Source organism: Podarcis muralis, chromosome 9 (genome assembly GCF_964188315.1).
Source record: "Podarcis muralis chromosome 9, rPodMur119.hap1.1, whole genome shotgun sequence".
Lineage (NCBI taxonomy): Eukaryota > Metazoa > Chordata > Lepidosauria > Squamata > Lacertidae > Podarcis > Podarcis muralis.
Window position 1 is genome coordinate 59,713,257 of NC_135663.1, and position 22,600 is coordinate 59,735,856.

Sequence of the window (22,600 nt, forward strand, 5' to 3'; positions counted from 1 at the left end):
TTTTGCTTGTGGGATTCTTGTAGCAAAAATAACAATAAAATAAAACCAGATGCTTAACTCAATAAGCTGAGTGTCAGTAAAGCATGTAGGATCATGCCCTGTTCTAATGCTGAGTGAATAATTATGCGTCAGACCATGCTGCCCTGCACAAGATAATTAGGCTTCCCATTTTCTGAGTTGATTTTGTCAGATCATGTGAAAAGGGTTTTGATTTTGTTATATCTTCCCCACTCCCAGCCCCAATGAAAGAATCATAATCGGATTAACACATGGCTGATGACAGCATAGAGACCTGAAGTGCCATGTTTGTGCCACGGCTTGTTTAAAGTGGAAGGGTTAATAAGCCTCGCTATGACATTGAGTTAGGCCTGCATTTCTACTTGGTATTCTGGCCTGGTTTTCACAAAATACTAAACCATGATTTGGTGCTTAAACCACCAGCCCTCTGGTTAACAGCCAGACACACAGATCCATTGTGCCACAAGAAGCACCCCCTGAATGAAGTATCCCCTGTCTTCCTCCTGTGCAGTTGGTTTGCAGGAGGTAATGTCATTGACCATATTTTTCCCTTTCTTAAAACACTCTGGGTTCAGTGTTTTGTTTTTAAAGTCTCAGGTCACTCACTATACTGTAGTCCTATTGAAATAAACAGGTGTTCACTATGCTACATTGTGATTTATCTGCTAAGGTCTTATTAATTATATACCTCATAACATTCAAACACAAGACTGGAGTTTTCTTTTTGTTTTGTTTTACTAGATATTATATGTTTGTGTTCTTTTCCCCCTTTAAAAAAAATGATTTTTTTTTCATTAACAACAGTCGAATATAAGCCACATTAATACAGTACCAAATCTTAATACAATCAAAAGAGCCAAGTATCCAATTCCAAATTAAACATTTTGGGTGACTTCCCATTTTCTGTTTCTCAGGAGATGATGATGTTACTTCGTCCTGTTCCAATCCTCTTATTTAATCCAAATAAAACAGTTCTGATCTTAATCCTTTATTTTAACAGCCACTGATGTGATGAATTTCATTCATATTTAACTATGCAAGAGGAGTTTATATCTTGTAACTTTCTGTGTGAAATGTTTTGTTTTTTTAACATTTGTCCTTCCCTTTATGTTGTAATCTACCATTTGCAGTATTCCTCCCCCCCCCCCCACTTCAAGGATTCGGTTCTTGTTGCCCCACAGCCTCACGCCATCTTGCTTTTCCAAACTGAAAGAGATCTGGTGTCTGTCCATAGCTCCGGGCAGACTTTCAGCATTTTCTTCTTTGATTTCTTTCCCATCTGTTAATAAGCTGGTGTCTCGCCAGAGCCATAATAAATCAAAGTTAGAGTCCTCTTTAGAGGGTAATGCCACAAATCATTCCGATGTTTTCACACAGTTCCATTCTTTCAATCAATCCGTAAATATTATGAAGTTCTTGTTAATTCCCTCTTGCGTTCCATTAATAATTGCATTCCATTAATAATTACATTCCATTAGTAGTTAATTTTTTCTTCGATGAAGGAATCATAAAGTAGCATATATAATGTAACGAGAGAACAAAGGCTTCCCTCCACCTACATACCAATCCAGCTATGGCGAAAATCCTCTCTAGATCAAAACCTTGGCACTCAGTGGCTAATTCATTTAGCAGGTTATCTTGTCTCCTTTGTCCAGAACATACCTGTTTCTTAAGTCCAAATTCAGATCCATCTTAAAAAAACAGAAGTACCTCTGCTCATGGTGGCTGCGTTGAAGAGTTTCCATTACGTGCAGTGCTATGCACTCAGTGTCTCCCCCCCCCCCACTGCCGCCCCACATTCCATCGGAACGAGAGGCAGGTTTCGGACGACCTGTGAGTGAAAGCTCACACCCCGACCCTGGGGAGGGCTTGCAAGGATAATTACTCTTAAATTATCCATTTAAAAAAAATATCTAAGAAAGACCACTTACACATCAAAAAAAGAGGACGCTCAATTCCATAAATAGGAGGCAAAAAGAGGCCACATATTTGCATATGCCAATTTATTTTTGTATATATGCTAACCTGTGAATAATTACTATAATTTCAATGGAAACCCAGTACAGTGGTACCTTGGGTTACATACGCTTCAGGTTACAGACTCTGCTAACCCAGAAATTGTGCTTCAGGTTAAGAACTTTGCTTCAGGATGAGAACAGAAATCGTGCAGCATTGGCACAGCGGCGGCAGCAGGCCCTATTAGCTAAAGTGGTGCTTCAGGTTAAGAACAGTTTCAGGTTAAGTACGGACCTCCGGAACGAATTAAGTACTTAACCCGAGGTACCACTGTACATCTCACTGTCATGAGGAAGACTGTGACCAGGTGACCTGTTTGCCTATGGTGTTAATAGACAAGGCTGTTGATCTCCCTTATTAGACTGGACTTCAAATAGAAAAATCATTCAAATAGAGGACAGTCCTCTGGCAGCTGTCTTCTGTAAGGTGGGACACATATCCCTTCCCCACATATTCCACCAATTTAATCATTTTCACAGTGATCCCCGCAGTACACATGCTCCTCTGTTTTCCTCAGAAAATCAGCTTGCTCTTCTTAGTTGTCTGTGTAAGGAGACTAGGCCTCTGTCCTCCTTGATACATTTTAGTATTAAAGTAAGGCTGTGGAAGGGGGTCTTGGAGTTGGAGATTAAGCGTGAGGCTGATTGAGGATCTTGGGAGTCTGAAGTTAACGGTTCTGGGGAAAGAGGAAACGTTCTGAATCTGACTTCCTACAGACTTCAGGTTCCCTAGGGTCGGTGGTCTGAGCCTAGTAACAATTATTTTTTGGGTCCAGAAGGGAGGGACCGGCAGTTGTACACATGTCTGTGTGTGGCTGAGAGGAGCAGGCAAGTGTGGGAGCCATGGAATTCTGGAGCAGCCATCTTGTGGGTCACATGACTCTCTTTCCAGCTCTTCTAGAATTTGAGAACAGTGGGAGTTAGTTTATAGTTCTGAAGAGGAAGTCCCTGAGCTTAAGGAAGGCGGTTGCAGCTCAGGGGCGGCCCAAGTTTCTGTGCCAAAGGAAATCCTGCCAATATCTTCCAATGGTTGAGAGCCACAAGGCACAGCCTCGCTGCTGTTTCTCCTTCTGCAACGATCCCCATACAGTACCTTCCCTAGTTATATCTTCTCTGTCAACGGACCTGGCTGTCAACACTGCTTCCTTATTCCCCCTATGATTCCCACCCCCTTCCTTTGCCAGGGCCTTGCTTCCTCCTCTCCCTTTCCTCAACTTCAGCCAGGCATAATACTATTCCTTTCCCTCTGCTTTCCAGCGATTACTGCTTCCTCCTGAGCCTTAAGCCCTACCCCATGCTCCGGGGATCCATTTGGCCACTGTGTGGCTAGGGAAAGGGATGAGAGAAGGAGAAAAGGCACTCCAATTCTCTCACACATTTTTTGACTTACCCTTATAGATCAGCTTCTTCCCTTCACCTTTCTAAACCTGTCAGGAGCCGCACCTGAACTGCACGGCAGCCATATATGATTTGTGAGAAACGGTTTGACCGCCTAGGCCGCAGTCCCGTAATCCAGTATTTTTCCGTTTAAGAATTATGTTTAGAAAGCCTGCTGTGCTGCTCCTTTTGCAAATCCCTTCAGCGGCGATGGCTAAAGAGTCGCTAAATGTTGTTGCATGAAAATAATGTTACTTTGCTTTGGAGCTGTGTGGATCCAGAATAGGTAAGGTGCTATTTTGCTTAAACTACTTGATTTGTTGTAGCAGTTGCTAGGCTGGAAAAATCATTATGTGCCTGGTGTCACCTAAAATGTGGCGCCAAGCATTTGAAAGGCATTCATCCTTATTAAGTGAGTGGCACTGTTCCCCATGAGTAAGAGAAGCATGGGTGTAAAAATACATAGTGAACTGAGGTTCTGCTCCCCCCACAACAAAAATCCTGGCTACGCCCATGATGGGGAGACCATTTGTCCCCCAGCAAATGCTAACACCCAGGTATCGTTGGCATCGCCCCTTTGTATAATAATAATAATGATGATGATGATGATGATGATGATGATGATGATAATAATAATAATAATAATAATCCAGGAAATATTAAAATACTGTGATACATCAGACATTAAAAGCCTCCCTAAACAGGGCTGCCTTCAGATGTCTTCTAAAAGTCTGGTAGTTGTTCTCTTTGACATCTGGTGGGAGGGCGTTCCACAGGGAGGGCGCCACTACTGAGAAGGTCCTCTGCCTGGTTCCCTGTAACTTGGCTTCTCGCAGTGAGGGAACCGCCAGAAGGCCCCCGGTGCTGGACCTCAGTGTCTGGGCTGAACGATGGGGGTGGAGACGCTCCTTCAGATATACTGGACCGAGGCCGTTTAGGGCTTTAAAGGTCAGCACCAACACTTTGAATTGTGCTTGGAAACATACTGGGAGCCAATGTAGGTCTTTCAAGACCGGTGTTATATGGTCTCGGCGGCCACTCCCAGTCACCAGTCTAGCTGCCGCATTCTGGATTAGTTGTAGTTTCCGGGTCACCTTCAAAGGTAGCCCCACGTAGAGCGCATTGCAGTAGTCCAAGCGGGAGAAAACCAGAGCATGCACCACTCTTGCAAGGCAGTCCGCAGGCAGATAGGGTCTCAGCCTACGTACCAGATGGAGCTGGTAAACAGCTGCCCTGGACACAGATTTGACCTGTGCCTCCATGGACAGCTGTGAGTCCAAAATGACTCCCAGGCTGCGCACCTGGTCCTTCGGGGGCAGAGTTACCCCATTCAGGACCAGGGAATCCTCCCTTTGGGATAGCTTTAGGTGTTGTCCCAAATGTGGTGGGATGTGGGATGTCTTGTGAAGGGCTTAAGGCTCCTTGGTAGCTCTAGCTACGTACTGAATTTTGTGAGAAGCCTTTGGGGGGGGGGGATGTCCTAGTTTGGCGGTACAACATCTGCTGAGCATCTGCTGTTTAGATCTCTTGCATCACTGTAGGGCAGGAGTCAGCAACCTTTGTCAGCCATGGGCCAGTCCACTGTCCCTCAGACCATGTCGGGGGCCGGACTATATTTTGAAAAAATATATGAACGAATTCCTATGCCCCACAAATAACCCAGAGATACATTTTAAATAAAAGCACACATTCTACTCATGTAAAAACACCAGGCAGACCCCACAAATAACCCAGAGATGCATTTTAAATAAAAGGGCACTTTCTACTCATGTAAAAACATGCTGATTCCTGGACCATCCGTGGGCCAGATTGAGAAGGCGATTGGGCCGCATCCGGCCCCCGGGCCTTAGGTTGCCTACCCCTGGTGTAGGGCAAGGAAATATTTCCTATCTGAAGCCCTGGACGGCTGTTGCCAGTCAGTGCAGACTGTATTGAGCTAGGAGGAGTAACGATCTGGTTCAACTCCACTGCTTGTGTCAACGCAAACATCGAGTCAGCAAAGAGGGCCAAGACTCTTCAGAGAGTGGTCATGGGGATTATCAGTTTGTTTTTGTTCTTATTTTTATTATGTATTTTGTTTTTTATATTGACATATTGTGTTGCGAAACACACCCACACACACACCCCCGGAGATCTTTGGGTATAGGGAGGTATGCAGATTTAAGAAATAATAAAACAATACTAAATAAAACTTTATGTTGGCCCTTACCGTGTTATTAGCTGGCGGAAAGGGCCTTGCTATTTTCAGGTGTGCTTCTCGTTTTTTAGCCAGCAGTGGCTCTGTGCACTGAGCACAGCAGTGGCTTTCCTCTTTGTTGCGTCTCCTTCAGCTGCACCTGATTTTCTACCTGTTGCTGAGCTGTTGAATGCTCAGAGCTGCCCTCAGGGGCCGGGGAGGCAGCACCCTTATATATACTTCTCCATGGTGAGGTTTGTTATCTGGATCCAGTCCTCCTCGTGCAGAAAGGTTGCGTAAGCTGCTTATCGACTTTCTCTGCACACTGAAGAGCAATTCTGCAGCATTCCTTGTGGCAGAAACAACTATATTTGGGTCAGGTTAGGTAATGCAGCCCACCAACAATTTGACTTTCTAGTTCCTGTACGTTTTTCCTGAGGAAGTTCTCCATACTTAGGGCTAGAAGGTTATATCCTTACAAAACGGAAGCTGCCTTGGTTTAGCACCACTGATTTCAGGACATTGCCTGAAATTACAGGAGAGATTTGCTGGCATAGGTACATAAACAGAAGGGACAAATGTACTGATGTGGTATCTCTGGGTGTCCTCTCAGCTAGAGGGCTCTGAAGTTCCCTTACTAAATGCACATGATAGACTGCAGAGTGATCTAGAATAAACATATAAGGAATCTGCAGGAAAACCCCGTAGGAATATTTTGGCAAATCCATATTGCTGAGGTTACACCTACACGGCAGTTTTTGAAAGGCACTTTACCTGTTAAACAAGTTTTGTTTGGTAAGTAGCCTTAAAGATAAGCAGAGCTGTGGTAAAGAAGTACGGTACTATAGATGCTTTGGGTATACCTACTTGAAGACTCGCACCCGTATATTAAAAAGGTACACTAATTAGAATTTGGACTTCGAGCACTCAGGATGTAGGAGGGAGGGAGAGGCAGACTGTTTCATTATTTTACTTCCCATTATAAATACTAGTCACTCCTGCAATTGCAAAAGGAGTGACTAGTATTTGAAATTGAATTCTCAGGTACTCATTAGGACACCTAAAGGCTTTAAAAATTAATAATAAAATATAAGAGCCCATTGAAACAGGCATTGGCCATTATGTCTCTGTTTTTAAGTATATTGTAGTTGATTGTTAATAGGTTATATCTCTTTATTGTTGTCCTTTGAGAGACTATGAAGTGATTGGGAAGAGTTGGGTATTATCTTCCATTTTAAGTGGGACCAGTTCTCACAATAATATTACCTGTGCTATGTTGCTTTTGGTTTTTCCTTACTATTATTATGATTCTGTGCATGTGTTGAGTAGTAGATCTCCACTGTTGGGGTGGGGGGATTATTTAATCACAATCACATTCATTCCCTGGAATTAACGCAGACCATTGCAGGGAATTTAGCCCTGAGAATTGGCCTTGAGCTGTATGGAATTGATCTCTGTTTCAAATTTTAAACTCACTGTCACAGTATGTAATAACATAAGTTAGACAAAACAACACTTTAAAAAAATGATAAGTTGCTCTCATACAGGTTAAGCATGTACAGTATTAAGGTGGATAAATAATTATTTACTAGACTGTAATTTTATGCATGCTAATTGCCAGTCACACCATGTTTACTGTACTTAGAAAGTCCAGTTGATTTCATTCTACCTTTATAGCTTTGTCTCAGGTTATAATGACAGTTAAGATCAGATAGTAGCTACTTTATTTCTTTTAGGGTGGTATCCATCATTAGTCCTGTTCAGAGTAAAAGGTAAAGGGTAAAGGGACTGTGGTGGGATGATGAGCTGCTTGTGCGTAAAATGCAAGTCCCTCAGAGTTTGATCAGGTTTTCAAACCTCTGCCTGTGACGGAGCCCCTCCGGCATGGCTGCGTCAATCGCTAGTAGAATCCGAAAGTGGTTGCTTTCGGAAACGTTTCCAACATAAAAGCTCTTTCACGGAAACACGTCTTCTGGACTCTCTGCGTGACAGTTTCCGGCGAGGCGTGGGTGTCCCTATAGGAGGTCCTGAGACCTCTCCACTGTTTTCGCTGGAAACGTCTCTGAGCCACCCCTCCGACTCACTTTCCCTGGAAGTTCCTGCTCGCCCCCTACTGGTTCCCTCTTCAGCTGCTCCGTCTCTTTCAACCTGAGGGAGCCTTTGCACCTCCTGTCCTTCCGATGGCAGTTCCCTGACATCCACCTCCCCTCCAGGGCCCCCTTCACCCCCTCCCGTCTCCTCCCCTCCGGGCTGGGAGGAAGTAAAACCCCTGAAAGAACCTTCCTCATCGTCCGAAGTTTCGAACACTTCCCTCCACCTGCTACTGTCCCTCGTCTCTCGATACTCCTCGTCTTCGGAGTCTATTCCCTCTTCCAACTCCGACTCCGTGAATCCTTCCATTTCCTGTTCCTCGTCGGTGGTGCCGAAGTACTCCCTCCTAAACCTTTCTACCGGCTGTGGTTTCCTAGGGAATCTTTGGTGGAACGTTTCTGTTAAAACCTCGTCATTGACCTCCCCTGCAGTCACCCAGGTGTTTTCTGACTCCGGTTCCCCTTCCCACGCCACCAAATACTCTACCTGATTTCCCTTCCACCTGGAATCGAGGATTTCCGCTACATGGTTGCTGCGTTCCCTCTCTTCCAAGGCTGGTCCCCTGACGTGCTCCCCTTCACGTCCCCCCCTGTATGGTGACAGTAACGACCTGTGGAACACTGGGTGCAATTTCATGTGGTTGGGTAACCGGAGTTTGAAAGCCACCGGGTTGACCTGCTGAATGACCTCAAAGGGTCCCAATCTTCTGGGCCTCAATTTCTTACAACCCCCTTTGAACGGCAACCCTTGGGTTGACAGCCACACTTGATCCCCCACCCTTATGGTTTCACCTTCCCTTCTGTTCTTGTCTGCCTGCTTCTTATATTGTGCCTTGGCCCTTTCTAAGTTGAGCTGGAGCTGATGATGGATCGCTTCCATCTCTTCTACAAAATGTTCAGCCGCTGGAACGCTCCATCTCTCCCCTCCCTCCCCTGGAAATGCCCTGGGGTGACACCCGTAATTAGCCAAAAAGGGGCTCATCCCTGTGGACACATTCTCCGCATTATTGTAGGCAAATTCTGCCAGCGCCAACTTTTCGACCCAATCGTTCTCTCTGTCATTGACATAACACCTCAGATATTGTTGAAGAATGCCATTTGCTCTTTCCGCCTGCCCGTTGGTTTCAGGGTGCCGGGCCGTTGAAAAATTGACTTCCACGTGCAGCAAGCTCATGAGCTTCCTCCAGAACCTGGAAGTAAATTGTTTGCCGCGGTCCGAGATCACCCTCAAGGGAGCCCCGTGCAACCTAAAGATGTGTTCTACAAACAACTTCGCTGTTTCTTCCGCTGTGACTGCATGTGAGCATGCTACAAAGTGGCACATCTTTGTTAACAGGTCTACTACTACCATGATGGCTGTTTTCCCCTTGGACTTTGGCAGATCCGTCATAAAATCTATTGATACCGCTTCCCAAGGCCGTTCTGGTGTGGGTAATGGTTCTAATAACCCTGCCGGCGCCCGTCTTTCCCCTTTGGCTCGCTGACATTGGTCACACCCTCTTACATACTCCCTTACATCTTCCCTCACCTTGGGCCACCAGAATTCCCTGGTAACCAACCACATGGTCTTGTGTTGCCCAAAATGTCCCGCCGTGGGGCTATCGTGCAACTGCCTGAGTACTCTCCCCCTCAATTCACCTTCGGGTATATACAGTGCCCCTTTGTAATACAATGCCCCATTTCTTTCCTCAAAACCTTCGGGGCTCTCGCCCTCCCCCCTGAGTCCTCTGAGCTTATCCTGGGCATATTCATCATTTTCCGTTTCCTCTACCAGTTCTCGTTGCCCCACCAGCGCCGCCCCACACACCCAGCGGTCCTCAGGGATGACATGTCTCTCTTCAATCGCCCCCTCCCCCTCCCAATACTCTGGTTTGCGTGAGAGAGCGTCCGCCCTGACGTTTTCTGGACCTGGCACATAACAAATTTCAAAGTTGAATTTAGAGAATTCCTGTGCCCATCTCACTTGTCGTTGGTTGAGCACTCGAGCTGTTCTCCAATACTCTAAATTCTTGTGGTCGGTGCACACTTGCACCTTGTGTTGTGCCCCAATTAATAAATGTCTCCACCTCCGGAACGCTTCGTGAATGGCAAGTAGTTCCCTGTCATACACCGTGTAGTTCCTCTCGGATTTATTCAGCTTCCGCGAGAAGAAGGCACACGGTCTCCACTCTGACATACTCCTCCCCGGTTGAAGAAGTACCGCCCCTACCGCCCGGTCGGACGCATCGGTTTCCACTCTCATGGGTTTTCGTAAATCCACATGCAGAAGTTGTTCTTCCGAGGCGAAAGCCCTTTTCAGTTCTTCAAATGCTCGCTCCGCCTCCGCCGTCCAAACAAATTTCTTCTTGCTGCTGAGGCAGTCGGTGATGGGCGCCGTCAAGTGGGCAAAGTTCTTGATGAACTTCCGATAAAAGTTCCCAAACCCCAAGAATCTTTGCACATCCTTCTTGGTCTTCGGTGTCTTCCATTCCAGTACCGCTTGGACCTTGCCTGGATCCATGGCCAATCCCTTGTCTGACAAGCGGTACCCCAGGAATTCCACCTCCTTGGTATGAAACTGGCACTTCTCCAGTTTCACCCACAGCTGGTTGGCTTGCAGCCTGCCCAACACTTCTCGAACGTCCCTCACATGCTGCTCCTCATCCTCCGAATACACCAACACGTCGTCTAAAAAGGCCACACAGTTCTTGTAGAGCAAAGGCCCCAGAACGTGGTTAATAAACGCTTGAAAGCACGCGGAGCCTCCTTGTAGACCGAAGGGCATAACGAGGTATTCAAAGGCTCCCAAAGGGGTGAACATGGTGGTCTTCCATTCATCTCCCTTCCTTATGCGTATCAGATTGTACGCCCCCCGCAGGTCCAGCTTTGTAAAAATCTTTCCCTTCCTTACCCTGGTCAAAATGTCATCAATTCGGGGCATAGGGAAAGCCAGGGGTTCCGACACTGCATTCAAGGCCCTGAAGTCACACACAAGTCTCGGCTTATCTGTGTTTTTTTTGTCCACAAAAAACACTGGGCTGCCCCCCACCGCTCGGGACTCTCTGATGAAACCTCGCTTCAGGTTTTTGTCAATGAACTCCCTCAGCTCCTGCATCTCCCTGTCGGACATGGCGTACAGCTTGCCCACTGGGAGTTGGGCCCCAGGGAGTAGGTTGATTTGACAGTCAAAGGGTCTATGCGGCGGCAGTTTGTCTGCTTCCCTTTCGCTGAATACGTTGCTCAGATCTGCGTATTGCGGGGGCACCTTCCCTCTGCCCATTACTTCCATCCCGGCTAGGGTGACTCTGTCTCCGCCCTGAACCTTCCCCTGCTTGCAGTGTTCTAGGCAATGCGCTGACCCAAAGGAGACCACCCTCTGATGCCAGCCCACTAGCGGATCGTGTAGCGCCAGCCAGCTCATCCCCAAGATGATGGGAGCTCCTCCCAAGGTGGCCACATTAAACGCTATCCGTTCGGTGTGCCTTGCCACCCTCATTATCATCGGGACAGTCTGTTGGCTAACTTCTCCTCCCAACAGCTCTCTGCCATCAATCGTGGTCACCTGCAAGGGATTACTTAAAGGGATGGTCTGTATCTGGTGCTCAGCTGCAAACTCCTTACTCATAAAATTACAGGAGCTGCCTGAATCCAAAAGCGCCTTGACCTGTAGGGGGTGTCCATTTGGCAGCTCTAGTGACACTTCTATCACTAAAGCAGGTCTGGGTGGTTCTGGCGTGGGCACTTTCACTGCTCTTTGGCCTGGCTGCTGTGCCCCGACGGTGGCAGCCAGGCGTTGGCTTTTACTTGCTCCTTGTTTTCCTCCTCCCTTTCCCCCACAGCTCCTGCCATCCCTTGCCATTCCTTTCTTTGTGGGCAGACTCTGGCAAAGTGCCCTGGCTGTTGGCAGAGATAACATTTCTTGGCGCTCTTTCCCTCCTTCTTCCGCCCTTCACTGGGATTTGAAACTGCGCGCGCCCGCGCTGTTCCAACTTCCATCGGCTCTGCCGGCGGGAAAGGTGGCTCTGGAATGTCCGGAATGCGCAGTTCCCTCCAACGTTCTCCTTTCCCTTCCCGCCTTTCCAAAGCTCTCGCTTCCTGGCGCGCTCCTATGGCCAGCGCGGACTTGGTCAGCTGGTCCATAGACTCCGCCCTTGGCCCCCGGGAAAGTTCATCTTTAACGGCCGAAGAAAGCCCCTCTTCAAAAAGCATTTGGATGGGTTCCGCCGATAGGTCCCACCCCAATTTATGAATCAGCATAGTAAACTCAGTCCAGTACTCACGGACAGATCGGCTCCCCTGTTTGCAAGCCATTAACTGCCTTCGTACCACCCCCTGCTCAATGTCACTGGAAAACATCAGGTCCATGGCACGAAAAAACTTCCTCGTGTCCTTTAGTATCTCATTATTCACTGCCATCAGGGGTCTAACCCAATCCTTCGCCCCCCCTTCGAGATGGCCAATTACAAAAGCCACTCGCGATTCCTCGTCGGGGAAGTCATCATACTGCAGGTTGAGAGCGTATTGCATCTCAGTTCTAAAGGCATGATAGTTTCTGGGATCTCCCCCGAATTTCTGCACCAATCCTGGCACCTTTCTGGCTATCGAGGTGGTTTTCTCCTTTCCCTTTTCTGCATCCTGAGCCCTCCTCTCCTCAAGCCTCGCCGTTTGCATGGCCAGCTGGATCTCCAACGCCCTGTACCTTTCTTCCAGGCTTGGACCTCCTCCAGCTGCTCCTGCTCCTCCGGTTCCGGCTGGGTCGCTCATGATGCCGCTGCTTGCACAAGCTGGCTTTCAGCACTTTCGGATTGCTGTGGTGGGATGATGAGCTGCTTGTGCGTAAAATGCAAGTCCCTCAGAGTTTGATCAGGTTTTCAAACCTCTGCCTGTGACGGAGCCCCTCCGGCATGGCTGCGTCAATCGCTAGTAGAATCCGAAAGTGGTTGCTTTCGGAAACGTTTCCAACATAAAAGCTCTTTCACGGAAACACGTCTTCTGGACTCTCTGCGTGACAGTTTCCGGCGAGGCGTGGGTGTCCCTATAGGAGGTCCTGAGACCTCTCCACTGTTTTCGCTGGAAACGTCTCTGAGCCACCCCTCCGACTCACTTTCCCTGGAAGTTCCTGCTCGCCCCCTACTGGTTCCCTCTTCAGCTGCTCCGTCTCTTTCAACCTGAGGGAGCCTTTGCACCTCCTGTCCTTCCGATGGCAGTTCCCTGACAGGGACCCCTGACAATTAAGTCCAGTTGCGAAAGACTCTGGGGTTGCGGCGCTCATCTTGTTTTACAGGCCGAGGGAGCCGGCGTTTGTCCGCTTCCACAGACAGTTTTTCCGGGCCAGCATGACTAAGCCACTTCTGGCGAAACCAGAGCAGCGCACAGAAACACTGTTTACCTTCCCGCCGGAGTGGTACCTATTTATCTACTTGCACTGGTGTGCTTTCAAACTGCTAGGTTGGCAGGAGCTGGGACCAAACAACGGAAGCTCACCCCGTCGCGGGGATTCGAACCGCCGACCTTTCGATTGGCAAGCCCTAGGTACAGTGGTTTAACCCACAGCGCCACCCGCTTCCCTCCGTTCAGAGTACACCCATCTAAATAAATGGAAATCACTACTACTATGTGTAGGACTAATCTTGGATATCACCATTAAAAGAATTCAATTCTGCTCAGTGTATGTTGGTTTAATTTTTAACCTTTAATGGTTTGACCTTTAAAATGCATTAACAAGGTTTATATAAAGACATAATTTGTGTTCATATGGATTGCCATGACTATGAAGGATGCAGAGATAAACTCTAATTGATTCTGATTAGTATCTGGAATGGTAGGTAGCTCTGGGGCTTGTTAAGACAAGACCTGGGTCAGGTTATCCGCAGATGTTTATACAGGTTCCAACATCTCTGTAATGTTTCACAGTATCAGAAGCACTTTTCTATTTAAACCTTACTTGTGTGTTCAGTTTGGTGAATGATAATTCATGAATTCTTCTGTAGACAATTGATTCTATGGTTTTCCTCAATTAGGAAATCTAACAAGTTGGTAGGGCTTTTTCAGAGTGGAGACTTGTTTAAGAAGTGATGAATTTCAGATATTTGTGTACTACTTTTCTGTTTGTAATTAACTGTTGATTGCAATCTCCCCCTGTAATGTAACATTTTTTTATCTCTACCTTCCCTTCCTACACACCCTCTGTTTACCTTTCCCTTCATTCCCTTCCCTTGCCATCTTTTTCTCTCCCCCTTTGCAAAATGAGCATAAGTTCTGCCTCAAGTATTTATATGCCATTTAATACAGTATTCAGAATTTCTAAGAAAAGAAAAAGTTACAGAATGGCTCCACTTTCATCCATTGCACATTTAAAATATAAACGTATAGGACATAGTAACATGCTAAGCTTCACAAATAAGGTAATGCTAATATAGAACCAAACATCTACCTGCACCACTCAAATTGGTAAATACAGTGGTAGTTGGTAACTGGAAAGACTGACAGCCAAATCTAGAATAGAGCCCAGGAAGTGAAAGGGCAAGTCATCTCCTCCCACCCTCCTTGCTGTTGCTGGCAAACTTGTAGTTGCAAAGAGCTCAGTTGCATTGTCATTCCTGAGATGTTGGAGTAGGCTGAACAAAACGTGGCTGCAGCAAAGGCTGTTGGTTTCTGGCAGTTTGCCCCGTCTTCCCCGAATGAGGGGATTAGTTCCTTGAGAGGTTCTGATTTGGCCCTAGGAAGTTATAGGTAACTAATGAGCTATCTGGAAAACTAGTTCATGGGCTGCAGATAGACTGCATTGGTAGTTGTTTCAAATCAGTTGCATACTTCCTCAGAGGCCCTTGTCCACATGTCCTGCTTTCAGAAGTTAGAAGGGCCTTCTCTGTGGTGGCACCCAAGCTCTGAAACTTTACACCAAGCCGTGTTCACCTGGTGACTTCACCTCTCTATCTTTTAGGCATCAGACAAAGTCTGTCCTCTTCTTACAGTGGCAATTGGGATAGGGTATACTAAAAAGCAGTGATAGAAACTCAGATGTATGTTAGATGCCAAATGGCTCCTTGAGCCAGGGTTATAGTCGCCAAAACAGAATGCTTAGTTGCCACTAAGGACGGCTACACAGTTGTATTTTTGAATACGACGTTTTGGTTCCTGAAATTCATTCCCATTGTGCAGATAAAATATAATGGATAGAATTGTACAGGACGTGTTGCTAGCATGTGAAAACAGTCAATAATATCCAAGGATCCCCAGGCATGCACCTCCAGATGGTGGAGACATCAGGCGCTATCCTGGCACCCAGGCGTCTTCATTTGGTTGCAAGTGGCTGATAGGCAGGTGCAAGATGCACCTGGCGAATTTCAAATGCTGCTAAAAAGAATGGCAAAAATACCCACCAGAAACAATGGGAGCTCCCTGAAGGACCACAATAAATAATGGGAACAGCAGATGTCCATTGATATGACCAGGCTCCATGGAAATAAATATAAGCTACAATAAAAACAGGGAAATGGCTCCCATTGGTTCCAATGGACATTCTTGTTATTTCTTTTCATAGATCAAATCTGAAGTAACTCATTTTAATGCCTATTTGACTGATAATGAATTCCTGCCAAGAGACTTGGGCAAGGCCTACCAGCATTGTAGGGATTTAAACTCAGGTCCCTGATGTTTCAAGTGCAATACAGTGGTACCTCGAGTTACAAACGCCTCAGGTTTTAAACGCTTCAGGTTACAAACTCCGCTAACCTGGAAGAGTTACCTCGAGTTGAGAACTTTGCCCCAGGATGAGAATGTGTGCCGGTGGCGCAGCGGCAGCAAGAGGCCCCATTAGCAAAAGCACGCCTCTAGTTAAGAACAGTTTCAGGTTAAGAATGGACCTCTGGAACGAATTAAGTTCGTAACTAGAGGTACCACTGTATCCTTTCCTCTGAACCACACTCAAGACAGATACCGTTCTACACAAACACTGGAGGTAGGATGGCAACTGAAGCTACCAAGGACTGGGTTCAGAACCTATCAGTGTCATTCTGTCTAAACTTTATTAAAACAAAAACACACACACAAAACTTCCTGGTTGCAGGTAAGGTGGTGGAGAGAATGGTGACTGAGCCATTTCAGGAGGATACGGATTACCTGGATCTGTTTCAGACTTGGTTCAGGCGTTGTTTGGGACTGAATCAGCCTTGGTCATCCTGGTGAATGACCTGTATCAGGACAAGTGTGGGTCTTACAACAGTGGTGAAGATAAGGTTAAGAAAGGTTAAGAGATGCCAGTGTGGTGTAGTGGTTAAGAGCGGTAGTCTCGTAATCTGGGGAACCGGGTTCGCGTCTCCGCTCCTCCACATGCAGCTGCTGGGTGACCTTGGGCCAGTCACACTTCTCTGAAGTCTCTCAGCCCCACTCACCTCACAGAGTGTTTGTTGTGGGGGAGGAGGGGGGAAGGAGAATGTTAGCCGCTTTGAGACTCCTTAAAGGGAGTGAAAGGCGGGATATCAAATCCAAGAAAAGGGTGACGCTCCTCTCCAATTCAGTCCCAAACGGTGCCTGAACCAAGTCTGAAACAGATCCAGGTAAAACCAAGGTAATTTGATTTTTTTTTATTTTTTAAAAATGGATTCCATTGTGTTTTGTACACTCTTAAGTGGTGCAGGAAAGAATAACGAGAACAACAAAAGCAAAAATATCAGTCTCTCGCGATTTGTTATAAATAAACTAATGCATACACAGGGAGGAGAGAAACAAGGAATGGAAACTAAAGATAGTTAATCACATTAGTTAATCAAATCTCTCCAGAAATCTGAATCTCAGGCTGGTGGTTTGGGACCTACAGATAAGGAAATCATGCAGGCAGAGGGCCTTCTCGGTAGTGGCACCCGCCCTGTGGAACGCCCTCCCATCAGATGTCAAGGAAATAAACAACTCTCTGACTTTTAAAAGACTTCTGAAGGCTGCCCTGTTTAGGGAAGTTTTTACATCTTTTACCGTGTTTTTAATGTTCTCTTGGGAGCTGCCCGCAGTGGCTGGGGAAACCCAGCCAGATGGGTGGGGTATAAATAATAAATTAGTATTAGTATTATAAATGACTTTCCCCACTGCATTCTTTATCTCAGTCAAAACTAGACCTGGACAGTCTGTGGTGTGGATTCAGTGAGCTGAAATAATGGCGAGGTTTCATTCACCGGATGCCTAGCTGCCCACAGTGGTTAAGCTGGAGTAGCTCAGTTAAGACCACATTTCCATTGTGGCTTTGGCCTTATAAAGGTGTCAAGACGGCCAGCACTTTGTTATGCCTCTTCCCGCCCCAGCTCCCCAGTTCATTGAGAAAAGTTCCTTAGGTAACATGATCTTGGTGCACATTTCACAGATAGTGCCCCTGGGGCACAATGTTATCATCTCTCCCTTAACAGCAGTTCCGTGCATTGATGCTGACTCATGGATTTGGGTGACCAGCTGTGAGTTTAAATGGCTTTTCCTTTCAAAATGCTGTTATCAGCTCAGGCTCACACAGCTTTAACCGTGGTGCTATCCAGAGTTGGCTTCGAAGCCAGGTGTCTGTAGTGCTATATCTGCAGGCTATCGGAACAACTGCAGAAGCGAACATATTACAATACCTCTTCAAGGGGACTATAGCGGATAGGATACATTCTGCAGTAGGGAAGCAAATCCCCATTCGCCACTGTTTTTGTATCGGAAAAAGCCAAACCGGGTAAAGAAAAAACAGGAAATAGCTTTGCAAAAAAAAAGAGAGAAGAGAGAAAAGTCTGGGTGTAATAATACATTTCCTAGGTATTATTTATTTATAGGTAAAGGTAAAGGGACCCCTGACCATTAGGTCCAGTTGTGGCCGACTCTGGGGTTGCGGCGCTCATCTCGCTTTATTGGCCAAGGGAGCCGGCGTACAGCTTCCGGGTCATGTGGCCAGCATGACTAAGCCGCTTCTGGCGAACCAGAGCAGTGCACGGAAACGCCATTTACCTTCCCGCCAGAGTGGTACCTATTTATCTACTTGCTCTTTGACGTGCTTTCGAACTGCTAGGTTGGCAGGAGAAGGAACCGAGCAACGGGAGCTCACCCCGTCGCGGGGATTCAAACCGCCAACCTTCTGATCGGCAAGTCCTAGGCTCTGTGGTTTAACCCAGAGCGCCACCCGCGTCCCTATTATTTATACATCCTAGGCATTATTTATTTCCTACATTTTTCTAATGGTTCATGGCCATTAACAATGTTTCCCATCTCCTTCATTCTCACAACAACCCTGTGAGGTTGGACGCAATCCAATAGGAGCTGAGCAGGACTCTTCAGCACTAGTTGAGCATTGACTTTGGCCTGCACACTTTATTGCAGCCTGTTATGTCAAGCAGAGCCCTTTCCATGCTTTAAATAGGGCAATCCAGCAGTCCAGTCACCTTTTGCATCCTTCCAGTGTCCAGGTTGGGTATATCTAAGCAGGAACACAGCCACATGCAGGACCTAAGGACAAGCAGGTTTGCTAGATTATCCTAAATGAAGTATGCAGTGATGCCTGCTTGCCATGAAGTGCTAATGTGTGATGGAGCTCTCAGATATATGTATGGTTATAGCTCACCCATGCGGGACACGGGTGGCGCTGTGGGTTAAACCACAGAGCCTAGGGCTTGCCAATCAGAAGGTCGGTGCTTCAAATCCCCGCAACGGGGTGAGCTCCCGTTGCTCGGTCCCAGCTCCTGCCAACCTAGTAGTTCAAAAGCACATCAAAGTGCAAGTAGATAAACAGGTACCGCTCCGGCAGGAAGGTAAACAGTGTTTCTGTGCGCTGCTCTGGTTCGCCAGAAGCGGCATAGTCATGCTGGCCACATGACCCGGAAGCTGTATGCCGGCTCCCTCGGCCAGTAAAGCGAGATGAGCGCCACAACCCCAGAGTTGGCCACAACTGGACCTAACGGTCAGGAGTCCCTTTACTTATGGCTCACCCACTCCAGTTCCAGCAATATTGGGTAGGCTCTGTAAACTGTGCACACAGAGAGAGATGCTGGAAAAGTAGGTTGCACAGCTGACTTCTCTTTTTTTTTATTTCAGCAGTTGTCAAACCACGGGCTACAAGGAAACAAGGATTTCTTGGTAGGCTATCTAACCTGCTAGTTGGTGGAAGAAGCAGGTTGTGGCCATTCCTGCAGGGAAAGGGGGATGTGTTGAGTGAGAGGCCAGTAGGGGTGTTGGCAGATAATAGGCCGAGAGAGTATCTTGTTGGTCTCAGTGATAAGAGAATTTTCCTGTTAGGGATTTTGGTCAGTGCTCTCTTTTCCCTGCCTATTAATACATAGAGCTCTCCAGTCAAACACAGAAGTTGAGGGGGCACATTTTGAAAAAAAACGTCTTGCACAATGACTTTGGCTTTTCTTTTATAGCAAACCCATCCAAATGAATAGCTCTGTAATGTCATTGTGCCATTTAATCAGTGATTTCTGGTCTCTCTTAATTGGTTAGTATCTTTATTATGGTTTTATATGGGCATTAAGCCAATCCAGATGAGTGGGGTATAAATTAATAGAATAATAACCACCATCATCATCTAAAGTTAGACTTCAGTGTTAATTTGTTATCATAAAGTTAAAAACTGGCTTTGGATGAATTGGGTGCTTCTCAACACAAAACAGCAGTTTGTCGTCACTTGTCATGTGCATTTCAACTTCACCCAGCTTATTCTGCAACTCTCTCTTTTTATCTTAACATGCTGCAAAGTAAAGGACACGACTTGGTTTTCACGAGAACATGGAAGAGTCACTTGAGTGGGCCAGGTGCAAATGGCAGCGCATGGTTTCTGCAGAAGGCAATAATGACGTCACCTTCCAGCAGCCGGCCAAGACCATCAGTAAACACAGGATCGTTATACCATGCCTGGGGCATTTTAAGGAAGAATACGAAAAAGTATCCCACCTGTATCAAAACAACAGAATACGGACTACAAAGTACCGACTTTGGAACTTTATACCGAAGAACATATTCGAACAGTTTCACAGGTAACGTGCGCAGTTGTGAAATTAAAGGATAATTAGATAGTATTGTTTGCAACATTCAGAGTGAAAGCAATGGTAGTTTGTTACAGTAATGAACATCAAAGTGTGTTGTGGCATCTACGCTGTGAGCTGTCCTGAGATATACAAATTTAATAAATACTGTGGTACCTCGGGTTACAAACACTTTGGGTTACAAACACTTAAGGTTACAGACTCCGCTAACCCAGAAGTAGTACCTCAGGTTAAGAACTTTGCCCCATGATGAGGACAGAAATCGCGCCGCAGCAGCAGCAGCTGGAGGCCCCATTATCTAAAGTGGTACCTCAGGTTAACGGTTTCAGGTTAAGAACGGACCTCCGGAACGAATTAAGTTCATAACCAGTGGTACCACTGTAATGATGATGTAAGACTAAATATTTATTTTGGCATCGAACACACGAAGCGTTAAACTTAGGTGGCACTAAACAACTCAATGGTAATTAAATGCAAAAAGCACAGGCTGTAATAATTCAGTTAAAGCTTAAATGCATGCAGAATTAGCAGAGTGGCTGTTCACAGCAACAGTAATGGATGAAAACACAGTCGTACCTTGGTTCTTGAATGCCTTGTACGTACATGACCCAGAAGCTGTATGCCGGCTCCCTCAGCCAATAAAGCGAGATGAGCGCCGCAACCCCAGAGTCAGCCACGACTGGACCTGATGGTCAGGGGTCCCTTTACCTCTACCTAGTTGCATGAGATACTGGCATAATGTCACGTTTTGAATTTAATGTAACTGTTGATGTACCCCCGGGTGTAGTCAATGTGGTGGACTACAACTCTCATCATTCCTGGTCATTGATCATGCTAGGTAGGGGCAGGTGAGAACCATAGTCAAGAAGATTTGGATGGCACCTGGTTGGCTAACCCTGGTATACCCTATCCTAAGCACCTACGTCCTGAAGCCTCAGGTTTGGACTGTAATTTTAAACATAATAAAACAGAAAACAGAAAAGAAAAAAGGTGATTTGGAAGCATAATGGTTGTGGGAGAAGAGCTGTATTTTGTGGTTTTGTGTAATGTTGCTTTGATTAATTGGGACACGTTTTCTGATTTTACTCTAGTGTTGTGGGATCTTTTCTGCCATTAGCCCCATGGAGTGAATGCCTAGTCATAACATGCATGCCCATACTTTGCTTTAATATCAACTTAACCATCCTTAATGAGCTGAATACTAATTTGAAGTCAACTGCTTCTCACTTAGGTGTGTCATATCAAGCTTAAGACACTTTTTTTTTTTAACACTCGCGTCAATGGCTGACACTAACATCCTGTGGGTTGCTGTGTTTGTGTTTTCCAGAGCTGCCAATTTATATTTCTTATTTATAGTTCTGCTGAACTGGGTTCCAGTGGTGGAAGCTTTCAGGAAAGAAATCACCATGATCCCTCTCGTTGTGGTTCTCACAATTATTGCTGTGAAAGATGGTGTCGAGGATTACGCAAAATACCAGTTGGACAAAAAAATAAACAACATAGTGACTCAAGTCTATTGTAGGTAAGTAAATCAGAAATAATATTACCATTGCCTTTGACAAATATAAACATGAAGTTGAATAATTAGATCCATTTTATCCTGGCTTCCAGTCCAGTTTTGAAGCTGAAACTGCATTGGCCGCCCTGGTAGATGACCTGTGTTGAGAGATTGATGTGGGAATGTTGAGGGTGGCAGGAGAGGATATATTGATTAATATTATCCTCCCTAACTCACGTTAGCAAGCTTCTTTACTTAGCAGAGTGCATTCCCCTTTTACGCAGCAGAAAGCTGGTTTCAAACTCGTGTGAGTCTCTTACAACAAGAAGCAATTCAATTTGGCTTGCCCAGATTGAGATATGTTCTGTTATTCCTGGTAAGACCCCCTTTAATCCATCCTAAAAGAATAACGACACAACAGTCTTATTCATAAGTAACAAAAAGTAGTTTTACTCACGATCAGGCAGAGCACAGTGTGTTACAAACTGGTTTACCCCATATGGGAGATAACCTGGGGGACTGCTCCGACGGGAAGGCAGCCAGCAGTACTGTCCAGGTGAATCTGGAAGTTCGCAGGACAAAAAAAATATCAAAGAGAGGAAGGTGGCTGCATGACTTGGCCTTTTACCAGGTCTGGAAAGGTCATGCCCACCTACTAGTCACATGCAAGGAAGGATGCTCCAGGCCAAGAGGAACAGGACGCTCAAGTGGCTGGACCAACATCTCCTGCATGGCCGCTCTAGCAAAATAAGGAATGTTGTACTTGACTGCTCCCAGTGGATTACATCCCACAATTGATGGGTGCAGTCAGAGGCATAGTGGGGGGGGGGACCGTGGTCCCGGGCACAATTTTGTGCGGAGGTGCAAACAGGCGCCCCCACAGCAGGCTCCGAGCAAGAAGGAGCTGCACCTTGGCTGCGGCACTCATGCCTGGCCACAGCTCCACCCTCGGGTCAGGCCTGACCCAGGGTAGGGGAGCAGGAGAATGGGTGGCGATGCTGCCGTCCACCCTCCTCGGTGCAGGGTGATACCCTGTGGCTCCTTTTGTGGCTCTTTGTGGTTTTCAGTCCTATCTACCATGGGTGATTGTGAGTGGGGCGTGCAGCTGCTGTGTTTGCCATAAGCCAACCTATCCCAGTCTGGTGCCCTCCATACATTTTGGACTCCAGGAACTTGATGACCCTCATGGTCCCTTCCAACTCTACGTTTGTATTATTCTATAGTCGCATTGTAAATATCTGGACATACAACAAGAGAGGCCTCTGTAGGCGATTCCAGTTCTTGGGTAAGATTATATAGAGGAAGGCAGTCTTTCATGAAACCTGGTTCCAAGACTTCTAAGGTTTGGCAGGTTAAAAAAATAGCAATGTGAATAGTTGTCGGAAACGTATAGGCAGCTTTTCCTGTTTGGGGATGTGGGGGAAGAGAATGAAACGGTGCTCGCATTCTCCTCC

The 22,600-nt window shown here is 46.4% G+C and overlaps 1 protein-coding gene across 19 annotated transcripts in view; it reads left to right on the plus strand.

The window, feature by feature from the left end:
- The window catches only part of ATP10D (ATPase phospholipid transporting 10D (putative)), a 79,686-nt gene that overhangs the window by 2,299 nt on the left and 54,787 nt on the right, over positions 1-22,600 (plus strand). For 2 of the 19 annotated variants that reach the window (XM_028745105.2, XM_028745111.2), the window contains exons 2-4: positions 18,699-18,740; positions 19,362-19,639; positions 20,976-21,170. In XM_028745105.2, coding sequence (XP_028600938.2) covers positions 19,392-19,639; positions 20,976-21,170 — 443 coding nt within the window. In that variant the 5' untranslated portion in view covers positions 18,699-18,740; positions 19,362-19,391. Of the gene's footprint in view, positions 1-2,168; positions 3,697-18,698; positions 18,741-19,361; positions 19,640-20,975; positions 21,171-22,600 lie in introns of those variants that run through there. The other 17 variants (XM_028745106.2, XM_028745113.2, XM_077934333.1 and 14 more) reach the window with 14 other exon arrangements.